Source organism: Diplotaxodon limnothrissa, linkage group LG7 (assembly GCF_057381915.1).
Source record: "Diplotaxodon limnothrissa isolate DT_005_m linkage group LG7, D_limnothrissa_male_GT1.1, whole genome shotgun sequence".
Classification (NCBI taxonomy): Eukaryota; Metazoa; Chordata; class Actinopteri; order Cichliformes; family Cichlidae; genus Diplotaxodon; species Diplotaxodon limnothrissa.
The window spans coordinates 38,874,816-38,890,838 of record NC_140602.1 but is presented as its reverse complement, the minus strand read 5'-3'; the positions used below and the strand labels follow the sequence as shown (position 1 = coordinate 38,890,838).

The window sequence follows — 16,023 nt, the reverse complement described above, 5'->3', positions numbered from 1 at the left end:
TGTAACTTTCATTTCCTGATCGGTAAGGGTCACTCGCGTGACTGTGTAGTCTCAACAGAGTGTAGTTTACCAAACCTAATCTTCTAATTTTAAACAGTCCTTTTGCAATCTTTCAGCGATGTTACGGACGCTGTGTCGGACCGGCGGCCTCATTTTGCAGGTAACTGAAACTGTCACTGTGTGCCTCCTTCGGCTTAACATCTCGTGCACCGGTTCTTTTCTGTGGCTGGTGAAATAGGTGTCATTCATCAGCGTGAGCCCGTGCGTTTAATAATCCCGATAGCACTGTATTTTTAGCGGAACACCTGCGGACATAATGATTATTTCTAGATGAAAATGAACTATTGGTTAGCTGGTATGGCCAGAGAAAGACTTTGTTATGGTCGATTAATATGGTCACATACTGTATACACTCAAATGGGTATTTACCAATGACCTCGTTCATATATATAATATGTAGAATGTGACCAAATAAGTCTAACCAAAAACTTAAAATTGAAACATAAAACAAGAATATTAACATTGATGTTTATTCAGCAACCTTAAGCTCTACAAGCTAAGATAGTCTTATGAGTCTTGGCTCAAATTCATGCAGTAATGCCACCTGTTTACATTTTAATGAATCCTCTGTAGCAGACCCAGCGGACCGTGCCGAGGTTGTGCGTTAACCCAGTTCAGCAGCGATGGGCGTCCAGCCTGCCCATGAACACCGTGGTGCTGTTTGTGCCCCAGCAGGAGGCTTGGGTGGTGGAGAGGATGGGTCGCTTCCATCGGATCTTGGAGCCGGTAAACTTTGTTGCATTTAATAGATCCCCAAAAAACAAAAGCACAACAAATAGATGGTGTTCTTCCCCAAACAACATGGGTTCGATCCCCAGTTTGACCATGAACTTCATAAATTTTCATTTTGGTCAAATCAAATCATATTGCATAGAACTAAACTGCATTACAGTTACATATCCTAGCTTTCCAACTTACCACAATTACAAATACAGATCAAATACAGTTGTGATCAGAGGTCTTGTCAACACAAAGTTATTTATTTGGAGCACAGTTCTGTAAGAAAGATAAGTTACTGAAAAAGTGCTTGTGCTTAAAGTGCTTCACTGAGCTGAAATGTAAACTTAAAACATCTCAAGATTTAATCAATAAAAAGAAACTCTAAATTAAAAGGACCTCAAAGTGTCTCAAAGGCTTGATATCTTATGGACTATCCTCCATTGCAGTCACATTCCCCCTCAGATGGCCAGCTCCTGTAATTTGGCCTTTTTTTTTCCCCCAGTGTGTCTGGGATGACACCTATAAACTGGGCGCACGCGACATCATTACTGTATGTGGGTTTATGTTCAAGCTATTTTTCTTGTGAAGAATTATTTTGGACTTGAACTTGGTGGACGGAGCTTCTTCTTTGGGAATATCATAGGCAATGTTGCAAGCAACTTTTCTTTGCGGATGCTCACGATGCCGCTCTGGGCAATGCCCCATGTCGCCCGTATCAAAAACCGCCACTGCACCACAGTAAATGTAGTGCATCATGTTGTCAGCTTTACTGTATCTTAGCCAAAGAAACTGGTCAAGCCACTGTCTTCGAAATGTATATACTTTACCCCTTTTACTTTCAGTTGGCTATGGCTCGGAGTGGATCGTATGTGATTTATTATTTGATGCAGTCTCCAAACCATTGTTAAACATAATCTGCCGTTTACTTCCGGCCTACCCGACCTTCTGAGGACCCGGCCTTCGCGGTCCTCAGGAGGATGCAGCCCATGAATTTGGACACGACTAATGTGTGTCTGTTGTTGACCACACAAAGACTTTTTTTTTTTTTTTTTTTAAATACTTGAACAGCTGGTCGTACCGATGCATCCTAATATATATATATATTTTTTTTTTAGTCGCACCATTGATAAATGAGCCAAATAGGCTGCACTCTAGAGCCCTGGGTTACATAATGATGTAAAAAAAAAAAAAACAAGATTTAGGTGCACGAGTTTGGATTTATGATCAAATGTTTATACAGACTCAAAAATATACACAAAGGCCCACTGATATTTGCTTATCAAGTTGCACCTTGACCAGACAATTTGGATCATATTTTGATCGTATGCCATCATCACACTTGTGGCATATTTTCTTACTTTTTTTTGGTAATTGATTAATCTTCCTACTGTTTCACTTGTTGTTTGGCAGCATGATGCAATGCCAAGACCTAAGTAACTGTGTTTCATTCATAACATGTCAAATTGTTGAATGACAATAAAACTGAGTCTGATATTTGACCACTCTGCTTGGAAGTGTTGGGAGAGTTAATTTAAACTGGCTGGTTTCCTGACATGGACTCAGCTTTTGTGCTTCATTCATAAATTTTCAATAGGATTAAGATTGGGGGTATATAAAAGCTGCTCCAGAAATGTAATGTCAATGTGTTTTATCCATTCCATAACCAGATTTGATGTGTTTTTCATTGTCTCTAGAGCCCTGTAAGACATCTGACTATCTTGTATTTTTGTACACTTGTTTGATGATCTTAGATTCTGCAGCTGTTTAGAAATGGCTTCAAGTTATCTTTCTAACTTGTGTAAATGTACAATTCTCCTTAGATCTTCACTGATTTCCTTGAACTTTCACATTGGTCTGAGTATTGGTCACTTCAGTGAGTGCTGTCAAACAGATAATTTTAATGCTGACAAATGGAAACTACCAGTTGTAGTCAGTCATGATGGCAGCCTTTGCCTTGTCAAGTTAAAACACATTGTAGAACCTTCAGCACCACTTATGAACACAATTAAGTGAGTGTATGTTTATATTTGAGCCCGTATGTATACATGCAATCCAACTTGAATTCACACTTGGTCACCCAATTGTCATTTGTTTAAAGTAATTAAAGATGTATGCTGTACAACCATTCCACTTCAAAGAAATCATTAAAAGGCCAAATATTACCATGTCATTCATACCATGGAAATTTTAGTGTATTTTATTTTGATAGACTACTAAAGAAACTTGCCTTTAAGCAACAATACTATAACTCATTTTGCTTTATTATTGGACTATGTCATTAAAATTCCAAACATTATTCACTGTTGGCACACCCTAACATTTTCCCTTTTGCTATCTATAGGGTTTGAACTTCCTCATACCCATACTTGACAGAATTCGCTATGTTCAAAGTCTCAAAGAAATTGTGATTGATGTCCCAGAGCAGTCTGCAGTATCCCTAGGTAAGTAAGACATTGTTTATTTCTCATTATTCACAGGAGGACGAGCAGGCTTTTTTTTTTTTTATTTTTTAAACAGAATTGATTGTTTTCTCCATATTGTTATATTTTCTTTGAACTTGCAGATAATGTAACACTGCAGATTGATGGCGTGCTTTACTTAAGGATACTAGACCCTTTTAAGGTATGCTGGCAACAATTAGAACAGATCCAAATATCTTCTTGCTTATTTTTTTTTTTTTTTTTAAATTCACTTTATACTTTTGTTTGTTCACAGGCCAGCTACGGTGTTGAGGATCCAGAGTATGCTGTCACACAGCTGGCACAGACCACCATGCGTTCAGAACTGGGCAAACTCACATTGGACAAAGTGTTCCGAGTAAAGACAAACTGCTGTTTCATCTCATATTTTTTCTCTGTTCATGAAGGAACAAGTTGTATTTTATCTTTGCATTTGTTTTTAAGGAAAGGGAGTCTCTGAATTCCAACATCGTCCATTCCATCAACCAAGCTTCAGACGAGTGGGGAATCCGTTGCCTTCGTTACGAAATCAAAGATATACACGTTCCACCTCGTGTCAAAGAGTCCATGCAGATGCAGGTGAGAGAAACAAAAGAGCTTTTTAAAGCATAATTTTTAGTTTTTAATTCACTGCACGATCTTATGGTACAAATGGGTATTACATGAAAGTACAGCTTAGCCATCATTCAAGTACAGTTTATAATCTTCAACAGAAAAGAGACCTTTTGTAGTCAAATAATTTTCTTATATTGTGTTGGTAAGTTTGGTTAAGTTTAAGAGGTTTTACACTGATTCTTAAAAACTAGAGTTCATAGTACCTTAAATAAATTATAGGTCTTTTCAGACAAGGTCAGAAACATTTTTTGCATATAGCAGTAGATATTTCAACTGTGGGAACAAGACTAAATCACTTAAATTTACTGAACAGGACACTTTATTCACCCCATGTAGGTGGAAGCTGAGCGTAAAAAGAGAGCCACAGTGCTGGAGTCTGAGGGGACAAGAGAAGCAGCCATTAATGTCGCTGAGGGTCGTAAACAAGCACAGATCTTAGCCTCGGAGGGTGAAAAAGCAGAACAGATCAATAAAGCGGCTGGTAAGTGCATTTAGTTGGTTTATCACTCCAGTTTCCACAAATTATCTCACATCTTTTTGCTTTTAGAGGCTAATATGCTCCCTGTTACCTACTACTCTGCTCCGTCCAGGTGAGGCTCAAGCAGTTCTAGCCAAAGCTGAGGCCAAAGCCAAGGCCATCCGTATGTTGTCAGATGCTTTGACAGAGCAGGTAAATGTTCTTTTCCATTTTCACAGTCTGACTTACAAAAGCTTTTCATTGGTTAATGCTTTTTTTTCCTCTTAAATTCAGAATGGAAATGCTGCCGCTTCGCTAAGTGTAGCTGAGCAGTACGTGTCTGCTTTCTCAAACCTCGCTAAAGAGTCAAACACCATCCTTCTGCCCTCTAACACTGGTGACATTAGTGGAATGGTTTCACAGGTATGTCTGCTATCCAATAGTCCCAACTATTGGATTTATATGTTAACAGCTTCTAAATGATTAAGTTTACATGCCCCTAATGATGCTTATCTTGTCTTCTTGCCACTCAGGCTATGACTATTTATAGCACGCTGGCAAAGCCAAGCATGAGGGTAACTCCAGAGGTTTTGGAGGAGAACCGTGAAGAGGCTGCGAACCCATCGGGATCACCTCAAGAAAAAGGAATTAATGAATGAACTCAAACTAATAAATGACACAGAACCAGAAGAAGCAGTTTATGTTGAAGGTCCACGGTTTGTTCTCACACAGACCTTAAAATGACAGGACAAAAGGGAAAAATTGCCAACTTTAAAACTCTTCTGAAGCCTTGTCCTGGAGCCTGGGGGAAAGTTACACCTTTTGTATGGGGAGTCGTAATCTTCACTGAGTGTGGTTTAATTAGTGTATGTTTGAGAAAGTAACACCAGCCTCCAGCCAAATACACAGATACCAGAGTCTATCCAGCTGACGTGGATGTCAGCACAGACACGGATGCAAAAATAAGTCTCCCCTGAGCAATTTTATATTTTAATATGTTGAGCCCTTTTGACCTCTCTACCTGAGGTTTTTGTAGATTATACCATCATGTTTTCTCACTTTGCAGCCTATTTTCCATGTTTTCCCAAATAGCTATATTCAGGTTCTCTGAGATTATTAATAATAATCAAAGCCAGCTCAGGTGAAAATATATACATAGGTATTATTTACAGAAATGGGTGACAATTCTCCCTCTTTGTGTTGATGGGACCACCGACTTTAAGTTGCTGCATGCAATGCCTGGCTGGATTTCTCACAATGTTTCTAAAAGTGTATTAATTTCACAGTTTACTACGTTTTTTGAAACATTACCCTATCGATAATAAAGCTATATCCCCATGAAAAGGTTACATTAGAATTTCCTTTAGAAAAAAAAAACCTACTTTTTGAAATGATTAAGAGAGAATTTTTTTTGTCAAAGTCTAGGTAATGTCCCGTGTCAGCTCGATGATCAAAATATTCCTCTCCTCCGAGTATTTGTATTCATATCTGATGTCTTACCGGATATATTTATTAAATTTCAAGGTTCACTGCAAAGACTTGAAGTTTGTTTTGTTATTTCTGTTTTCTACAAAATAATGGAATATGAACTGGGCAACCGGGCATGTTAAGTCTGAGAAGATTTGAAAAGATGTGGTTAGATGAAATATTTGGACAAAAATGTTCAAAATATACAAACATGTTGAAAACTATCAAATGGCTATTAAAATAAAAACACACCCATGCTGATTTAACAAAGTCTGCAAAAATAAATACGTTTGCCTATCTTGTTACCTGCTAAAAAGATAGGCAAACATGAAAAGCGCAGTTGGTTTATTAGCCCTCTACCTTGCCTTACAGGCATAAACGTGTGTACATAAACTGTGGGCCAGTGACTTGCACTTGGCTCTCAGCAAAAAAAAAAAAAAAAAAAAAAAAAGACTGTCACCTGGGGCCTTCCTATGTGGATTGTGCATGTTTTTCCTGTACCTTGTTCTGTCTTGCGTCCTATCAGTCCTAAAACATCTGTTAGGTTAACTGCCGATTCTGAATTGAGTGTAGAGTATGAAAACTTGTGAATTCTTGAGATGGTCATTTTCACCACTACCATCTTGGTGTTTTGAAGCCAGATGTAATGAGGGGTCTGAATGTGAAACTACACGCTCATCGATTAAATATTTGTCAATCAAAAGTTGGTAGCCAATGAGCTTGCCCTGGCTAATTTTCCACTCAACCCTTAGAAGATGTATTAAATGGACTCAGTGTTTCAAGATCTAAAGGCCATTTTCACAGCCACAGCCTGTGTTTGTCTTTTTACAATCACAGGTTGTGGCTATTAGAAACAACGGAGGCTTAACAAACTTGGCCATTGGATTCACTTTCTGCAACTGTAGCTGTCCAGGGTGCAACTTGCTTTTCTCCCAGTGACAGCTGAGATTGCCTTTAGTACCTCCTAGATACCCTAAATTGCATCAGTTAAGTCTAATTTGATTTTACGTTAATAAGCCAACCAGCAACAACAACAAAACAATATTGTAGTAGACAAAGCTATGAAATATCATTAAATTAAAATGTTTGAGACCATTATTGATATTTTATAATAACTTTTACAAAACTTATTTCTAGTCCATTCTCTTTTAAGGGTGGTTTCTCTGCAGAATTTCTGACGTGTTTAGCGATTTTCAGAGACGCGCTAAAGCCGTTGTTCCGTATATAGGAGGTCCTGTAAGTCACAGAGCGGGGCAAAGCAAACGTATTCATGGTGTTACACAGAAAAGCGCCCGCCGTGCTCTTTCCACGCTAAGGTTCCTATCATCCACCAGTCATCTAATCTCATTGTACCGGAGTCCCAATGAAGGTGAGCGTGTTGCTCCGCTCTCTGTTTACCTGAGGCACCTGTGCTCTTAATACACACAGTCACCCCCAACGTCCGGCCGGGAGAGGACGAAAACTAGCTGCCACACAAGGTCAGTGACAAAAGGCAAAGCGAGCTAGCTTCTGCTAACAGCGTTAACGTAACCGTCATTCATGTTAGCCACCTGTGCGGCTTAACTGCAAAAGAGGTTTTAGTTGGAGCTTAAAATTTCAGTCACCTTACACGTTACCGGAATTATTTTCTTCTATAACAGGTGTAGCTCACAGGCAGCTGTTCCTCTCATTTTTGTGTGTTTGTTACCTCTATGTAAACCAAATGTTCCTGTCTTTCACCTGACCTGCTCTTACCTGTGCATGTAGGATGAAGGGGCTGCCTGTGCTGTCCCTGCTCCTCTGGATGTGTGCGGTGTTCTTCGTGGGCATCTACCTGTTCGTGGGTGGATTTTTGCTGGTTAGGTTGGAGGTTAACAGAACCAGCACCTGCGGAGACGTGCTCGAGCCCGGAGAGGAGCCGGTGGACTTCTGTCGAGCTCAGCCGCGCTTCCGCAAGGTTGTCCTTCTCATTATCGACGCCCTGAAGATCGACTTCGCCCGGTATGACCCCGACAAGACGGCACCACGACCTTATGAGAATAAGTTACCTGTGCTGGAAGAGACCGTGTCATCCAGGCCTTTACAAAGCCGCCTGTACCCCTTTCGTGCTGACCCACCTACGACCACCATGCAGAGGATCAAGGGGTTCACGACTGGATCTTTGCCGACGTTTGTAGATGTAGGTAACAACTTTGCATCCAGTGCCATCTTGGAGGACAATCTTATTCACCAGTTTGGACAAGCAGGTGAGTTATTACAAGTGTCTGTAAATTATAAAAATATAATACATTCATGTAAAGAGCTTTATGGGAAACATACAGATGAGGACAACGTTATGGGATGTAGGGATTTTCAGCAAAGCATTTATAAACTATAGCCTCCCAGAAAACAGACTTCTTAATTGAGCCATAGCACAAACCACTGCTGTGCAAAGATGGGCTTTAACTTTGTAATGGTCAAAGCTTGTAAAATCAAGGTAAAACTAAGGGTTAAATATTACATTACACACAATATGACAACTGGGCCGTCACTTGAGAAAGCATCGTGCCAAAAACAACAAAAAAATTGTTTAGACTATTTGGTGTCAAAAACTTAAGTGAAATGTGAAGAGAGTCGCAGATTACAGAACAAGCCTTGCAGAGGTAGGAAGTGAATGATTTAAAGACTCTGGGGGGAAAAAAACTAGTGAGTGATGTGTCTAAAGACCCCAAAACAACTGCCAAGACACCCATGACTGACTCAACCAAATTAGGAAGCCAGCAAAACTGGGTCTAGGTAATCTCTTTGTCTTCCAACACGACAGCATCTCAAAAGATGCATCGTTCCTGATGAACAACCTGCTCTAGAAGAAGTAAATAAAAAATCACTGACCTGCACAAAGACTCTGACTTGAATCTCATTAAAAATCTGTGGAGTGTATTGAAGCCCAAGGTCAATGCCAGGAGACCATAAAATCTGGAGGAGCTCGACAGATTTGTCAAAGAAGAATCAGTTAGGATTGCTCAGAAGACTTGTGAGCTTTGCTGAAAACTACAACAGAAGACCACAGGCTGTTATCTGGCAAAAAGGATAAATAATCAACTATTAGCATCAGGAGGCTAATAATTTTGACCCTAATAGTGTTTGTCTGTGAAGGTTCTCAGTCATCCAGGTCATCGTAGTCAAAGGAGCTTGCAAAGAAAAGCGTCTGGACTTCTTTAAGTTACTTGAAGACGTTTCACCTCTCATCCGAGAAGCTTCTTCAGTTCTAAGGTCAAATGGTGGAGAGTCCCAGATATAAACCTAGTGGGAGTATCCCCCCACAGAGGGACAGGTCCTTTTGTCCTTTTGATGAGAGGTGAAACGTCTTCAAGTAACTTAAAGAAGTCCAGACTAATAGTGTTTGGTTTTGTTTCTGTGGGTAAAGTAAAATAATATAAGCATCAATGATTCTCTGCTCATTTGTAGACATGCTCTTTTGTGCCTGACAATACCACAAATCTAGGACTTTAAAAACCAGAAAACCAACTGTGCCATCTGATTTTGCTCATATAAATCTTTCTGTCTCTCAATAGGCAAACGAGTGGTGTTTATGGGTGACGACACTTGGGAGAGTCTTTTTCCTAAGAAGTTTTACCGCTCTCTGCCCTTCCCTTCTTTTAATGTCAAGGATCTGCACACTGTGGATAACGGGATTCTCCAGCACCTCTACAACACTAGTATGTAGTTATTTAATATGCATTTGTTGTGCAATTAAAACGTACATTTAACAAATAGCCTCTGTTGCCAGGAAACTGTGCAAAATCAAAATAATTTTGCACCAACACTTAAGATGATCTTTATTAGTCCCACAGGTGGGAAACTTGTTTATGCGGTTGATGTATTTGTGTTTCATCTCCTTTCGTTTGTCTCTTGCTGTTGGTTTTAATAGTGGTGGGTGATGACTGGGATGTCCTAGTCGCTCATTTCCTTGGAGTCGATCACTGTGGTCACAGGTTTGGCCCGGATCACCCAGCCATGGCTGACAAACTCACGCAGATGGATGGAGTCATCAGGTCAGGCTGTAGTACAGCTGCTACATGCTTGTTTCACACCATTATCCAGATGCAGCTGGATCATCAGCTGTTGCCACAGTGCACTTGTAGTGCTGTAGATATGTCATGATACCAGCGCTATTATTGTTATTGTTGGCCCAGATCAAGCAGTTGAGCATTAGAAAGCACCTGGCACGACCTGTGAAAACTCTGCTTTTCCTCTAGGTCTGTGATTGATCGTCTGCAGAATGACACACTCTTGGTGGTGATGGGAGATCACGGAATGACAGATACTGGAGATCATGGTGGAGAAAGTCAGAAAGAGACTGATGCTGCCATCTTCCTCTACAGTCCTTCTCCCATGTTTCATGGACCCCCATCACAGGTGGGTAGAATGCACCTTTTGAAACAGCCACAGCATGACAGTAGGATTAATTCTTATTTAAAACACAACCAATTCTACATCACTTGACTTTGTATAAAATATAAGAAATTAACACTGAAGACATACTGTCATAATCAAAACAAATCACTATTGTACGTTAACAAAGAAATTGCTAAATGACAGTTTTGGCCCAAGTGTATACAAGATCCATTAATTCATTTTGTGCTGCTTTTCTGGGTAGCAAGAGCAGCAATCCAAGCAGAGATGACTAGGCCTCATTCTCTAGCTCTCCTGGTGAGACACAGAGGTGTTCCAGAGCCAGCTCAGACACGCACAATCTTCATCGTGTCCTGGGCCTACCATGGGGTCTCCTCCCAGTAGGAGTTCCTAACCAAGGAAGCTACCAGGAGGCATCCTAGTTAGATGCCTGAACAGTCTCACTTAGCTCCTTCTGGTGTCAGGGAGTAGAAGCTTTATGCTGAGCCCATCCTAAATGACAGAGGTCTTCAACCTTATCTCCAAGACACCCTTTTGAGGAAGCTCATTTCTGCCTCTTATAGTCTTGATGTAATTTTTGTGGTCACTACCCAGGGCTTGTTCCCATAGATGATGGTAGGATCCATGAGTAAATTCAGGGTTCAGCCCCCTGTTTATGACAACAGACTGGTACAGCATCTGCATTGCTGTGGACACTGCACCGATCTGTACAACGTCTGCTCCTCTCTCGCGTCCACTTGAGGCACTAGATCATTCCCACTGATATACATATTATAGTGACCAGTGCTTATATCAGTAATTTAACTATCTAAAAGAGCCGCTGAAAACTGCTGTAAAAGTCAGTTTAATTCAGAGTGAGAGTTGAGCACAGAACAAGAAGTTATGAGAGCACACTCATCATATTGTATCCCAGTAATGGGCAGTCACATGCTTAGTGGTAAGAACATTTCACTCTTGTTGCTTTTCAGACCAACGTCATCAGTTCAGTCCACAAATGAGTTAAAAAGGAAGAACAAAGTCAAGTCAAATCTATAACTAACACAACTGCTTTCAGTTACTTGTGTGTTTGTCTTTCTCCTGTCTGCAAAGGCACATTTGCGACATGTCGATCTCTCAGAATCACTGCTGTAATAAAAACATAAAGCATTAAACCACTGATGCATGCCCATTTCTGTTCACGCTTGGCTGTGCAGTTCCCAGAATCCATTAAATTGATGCTGGCAGGTGGTCTCCGCCTTTTTTTCATAGATAAAAGTGGATCTCACACTAGAAAAGAGAGCTCAAGCACCGATTTCCATAATTGCAGCCTAACTGGAGAGCGATATCATGTGCCGTGGAAAGTGATTAGATGCAAGAGAGAAATTACACTGCTATTCTTTTTTCTTTCTTTTTTTTAAAAAGGCAGAACTTAGACACTTTTTTTTTCTTCCCCCAAGGCATTTTGCCACTGCTAGGAAATATTGCTGTTATCAAGCACAACCCTGATTAAGAAAGGCTACAAGATAAAATATCACTCACTGAGTTTAACTGACAACCCAGCCTTGGAACAGCTACAAGTTATTTTGCTATGTGCTAAAAATATTTACTTCAAAATATCACAGATAAGGGTCAAAGCACAATTTAGATCATGAGAACACAGAATAATGTAATGTGACACATCCCCCCCCCCTGTTTATTTCCCAGAATGAACCAGATGTGGTGCCACAGACTGACCTGGTGCCCACCCTGGCTCTGCTACTAGGAGTTCCTATTCCATACAGTAATGTTGGGCAGGTTCTCTTGCCTTTATTTCCACCACACGAGCAGACAGAAGGTGCAGTTGGAGGTCTCAGCCAGCTGGAGGCACTGTGGATCAACACAAAACAGGTATCTGCTCATCAAAGAACCGTCTAGAACACTTTTCGAGCATCTGTACACAGAAAAATGTTTTTATATATTCACATATCCTGGAGCCTTTTCAGGAGTTGTTGTTTTTATAGTTTGTGTGTTAAATTTTATCTCTGTTTCTGAAGGTCAACCGTTTCCTGGAGACTTACTCTGGCATGGCCAAAGACATCCCACCAGAGAGCCTCTCTCGGCTGAAGAGTGAATTTGCCCTCTTGTCTTCTGAGTTTCTCAGCACTGTTAGAGAGGGTCGTTCACCCTCCCCGCAGCTAGCCTCTTCTCTGCAGGCTTACCTCACCTCTGTCAGAGACACCTGCCGAGCCACCTGGGCCCGATTTAACCCACTGAAGATGGCGGCAGGCTTAGCCATCCTGGCATTTGCTTGTCTGATGTGTTTCATCTTGTCTGAACTGTCTCTAGTGCTGATCAGGGAGAACGGTCCATTACTGAAGGCCCCAGTTGTTGTGTCACTGACAGTGGGGGTTAGTGTGGCTGCTGCTCAGCTGCTCATACGGGGCTACATTGAGGTGATGTGGTGCCTTGCAGCTGCTGCTTTCAGCTCTGAACTCCTTTTCCTTTGGCGTTCACGCCAACTGAGCACCTCTACAGTGTCAAAAAACGGAACCAAAGCTCCAAAGCGTGTTAGCTGGCTGACCCTGCATCACCTCCTTGTCCCCTCTCTCTTGTTTCCACTCCTTCGTTGTGCCTCTCTGCTCTCAGACAGCTATGTGATTGCAGAAGGACGGGTTGTGACATTTTTGGTGTTATCCCTGGCCCTATGCATTCCCATCCATCTCAACTGGGATGGCCTACTTCTGCCCCCAAGCCATGACCCGTTGAAGTCTGCTGGGCTGCTGCCTGCCCCAGCTTTGTCTCCATCAGCTGTGAGGAAGGAAAGCAGCACCCTTCTAGCCTGCTTAGGAATACTTGTTGGCAGCCTCTACCTCTCCCTCTCGTTCCACGGCTGTCGGGAAGAGCAGGGCTCCTGCCAGCCGTCTTCATTTCTTTCCCCTCTTTCCCGGTTGCAGGACAACCAGCTGAAGAACCTCCATTATGTCCTCGCTGTCATTTCCCTTGGCTTGTGGACATATCTGCTAAGATGCTTTCTCTGCCACTATGGTAATCTGAACTCGTCAGGCGGGACGGTGTTTACAGCTCGCTGGATCCTACCGCTGCTGTCTGTGTGCCTGGGGCTCCACTGGGCTGTTAGCGCCACTCCGGAGGACAGCTTCAGGAATCTGGCTGAGCTGATTCACTTGGCACAGCTGGCCCTCCCCAGGGTCGCCTTCTGTCTGCTGGGACTGGGGCTTTTCCTGATCTGGCTAGACCCCCTCACTGTGTTTGTGAAGACTAGGACTCAGGCTTCAGCCAAAAGTTTGACTCTACCCACACCCCGTTATCGAGCAAGCATTGGCATCAGCCCCCAAGCTGAGCTGCACCACCTTATCCCACAGATCTATCAGCGCATGCGTCGTTCCCTAGATGATGGCGACCTGAGCGGGGCCAACGAAGTGGACAACAGGCCTGCTGTGGAGGCCTATGGACTTGGAACAGTCTATTCTGCTCCTTTGCTGTTGTTTAGTGGGTTGCTGGGAATTGGTCTGCTGCTGTTGCACCCAGAGGGCATGGCTCTGTCTTTCCTCCTGCTGCTACTAGAAACGGGAGCTCTGTTGCACATTCACGCCTCGTCTACTACGCTTAGTGGCCTGCATGGAAAGTATTCTGGTAAGATGTTTGCATCGCATCTTTTAATTAATTTATTTTTAAGCCTATCAGGTTCCAGGTCTTAATCAGCTCACTGACTTCTCATTCTCCCCCCTCAGGTGGGTTTAATGTGCCTTGGACCCCAGTAGTGCTCTGGTCCCTGGCTGCCACGCAGTTCTTCCACGCTACAGGTCATTTACCCACCTTCCCCTCTATCCAGTGGGGTGCTGCCTTTGTGGGATTTCCTGAAGGACACACAGGGACCATACTCCCTGCCTCACTGGTTACCCTTAATACTTTTGCTTCACACATTCTTTTTGCAGGTAGGAACCAGAGAAGCAAAAAAAAAATGTTATTGTTCAAAGAAAAGGAAAGAAGTCATCATCCATTAGGCAAAGAAGGTTATTCTGTAAAACTAATGGGATTAATTTCATTAATTTGTGAAAAGCAGGAAAAGAATCATCATTTTACCTGTTTAAACCTTAACAGTATAATCGAAAATATATAAAATATCAGTGAACCCGTATGACACTTTCAGTCCTTTTTATTTAGTCATATTTGTAGTTTGTTACACATTTCAGTTTTAAATGATAAACAAAAACTTAAAAGTTATGTGATTCAAGAGAATGATAAAAAAAATTCTAAAAAGCAGTTAAGTTAAATAAAGCAGCTTTGAAACCGTCTCTTCAGTGCTTAAAATGAATTGTGAGCTTGTGAAACGATGATTTGTTGTTGTTGTTGTTATTTCTCTTTGTCTTCAGTGAGTTGTCCATTGCTACTGTTCTGGCCCCTGGTTTGCGAGGTGCGTGGGAGCAGAGGACGAGCCTGTGGGGACGACGGAGAGGATGCTGTGATGGAGATGAGGCTGAGAGAAAACCCTCAGCTGTTCAGCTCTGCTCTTCTGCAACTCTCAACACGCTACCTCCTTATTCACGGAGCACAGGTATGTCCACAGACCTAGAATTATTTTTTTTCTCACATCCATTTAAGGCATATGTGAGCTGGGAAAGTCTTTCCTCAGTAGCAGATTTCTGTTGCATTTCTTTCTTGTCTTTTTTTTATTTATTTAATTTAATTTTTTATTTAGTTCTGTTACACTTATGAGTAGCAGTATCACATCACACCACTCAGTCTGTCTGCTCACTTCACAGGTCTTTGCCTCAGTCTGTGCAGCTGCTATACTCAGGAGACACCTAATGGTGTGGAAGGTTTTCGCACCGAAGTAAGTGCCTGAATGGATTTTCCAGCTCATACAAACTCACTGACAGTAAAGGCTTTTTGAGGATATGGATACAGGATCACCGCTGATTCTGAACTTTCAGTGAACACACAGTGTTGAATGCCGGTCCATTTTTCTACTGTGATATCCACACATTTACATCTGGGTTTTGAATGTGGTGTCCTGTTTGTTTTTTTTGTTTTTTTTTTGTTTTTTATAATAAGTTGGTGGCTTGAAAATATTAAAAGGATATAGGTAATTTAAATAAACTTGGTAGATCTTGGGGAAAAAAGTAATAGTCTTGGTTCTTTTTATCTTATGATCTATTTAATGTCCGAAGGAGTTGCTGGAGCTTAATTTGGACTTGTTTAAACCTTTGTGTCTCTTCTGTTTTGTTCTTTCAGGTTAATGTTTGAGGCCTCAGGGTTCCTGGTGAGCAGCGTGTTCCTGCTGATTGGGGTCACATTAGTGCTGAGAGTAGATGTGGCTGTGGGCCAGTGGTTTAAAAGACTCATCCCAGATGTGTCCAGGTAGCGAAGGCACTGCTGCTGCAGCTGCTGCCTACCGGCACCCACCACAGCTCACTGTGCCCCAGAGGAAATGGACATGGTGGTCACTAAACAGGATTTGTTTTTTCTTTTTCTTTTTTTTTGAAAAAATGTTGCCAATAGTGATAAGGAAACCCCACTAACATGTCATGTGGCATGTCATACTGTGATTCTTGAGGGCTATGTTGTACATTACTGACCCTGAGGAACTTTCATATATCGAATCTCAGATTGACTAAATGTGGAGCGTTGGGACCTTTTTATATAGCAGTTTGATTGAACAACCCCAGGAATGAGATGAAGAACTGATAAAGGACTTTGAGACCCCCCCTGTTGATTCTGTTCATCTGGGTGTAGCGTTTTTAGTGGGAGAAATGTTTCATCACTCAACCAAGTGACCTTTTCGGTGTCAGCTGACTGCAGGTTTCCCAACCTCATAAACAGTACATTTGCACAATGATTGAAACCAGCCTGCCGAATGAACAATGAACTCTGAGGTTAGTTATTTGATCATTA

The 16,023-nt window shown here is 41.7% G+C and overlaps 2 protein-coding genes across 2 annotated transcripts; both read left to right on the top strand.

Annotated features, from left to right (window-relative positions):
- On the top strand, positions 1-5,772 carry stoml2 (stomatin (EPB72)-like 2). Its single transcript, XM_085358041.1, has 11 exons — positions 1-22; positions 117-160; positions 634-786; positions 3,122-3,221; positions 3,344-3,402; positions 3,496-3,597; positions 3,684-3,818; positions 4,191-4,335; positions 4,445-4,524; positions 4,606-4,734; positions 4,845-5,772. The coding sequence occupies exons 2-11, from the start codon at positions 119-121 to the stop codon at positions 4,968-4,970; spliced, it is 1,071 nt and encodes a 356-aa protein (XP_085214167.1). The 5' UTR covers positions 1-22; positions 117-118; the 3' UTR covers positions 4,971-5,772.
- A 1,335-nt stretch (positions 5,773-7,107) lies between these two features.
- Positions 7,108-15,639, top strand: pigo (phosphatidylinositol glycan anchor biosynthesis, class O). Its single transcript, XM_085358040.1, has 11 exons — positions 7,108-7,256; positions 7,525-8,003; positions 9,312-9,455; positions 9,668-9,791; positions 9,996-10,155; positions 11,836-12,018; positions 12,165-13,761; positions 13,860-14,063; positions 14,502-14,683; positions 14,892-14,962; positions 15,364-15,639. Exons 2-11 carry the CDS (start codon positions 7,526-7,528, stop codon positions 15,491-15,493), a joined length of 3,273 nt encoding a protein of 1,090 aa, XP_085214166.1. The 5' UTR covers positions 7,108-7,256; position 7,525; the 3' UTR covers positions 15,494-15,639.
- The last annotated feature ends 384 nt before the right edge of the window (positions 15,640-16,023 follow it).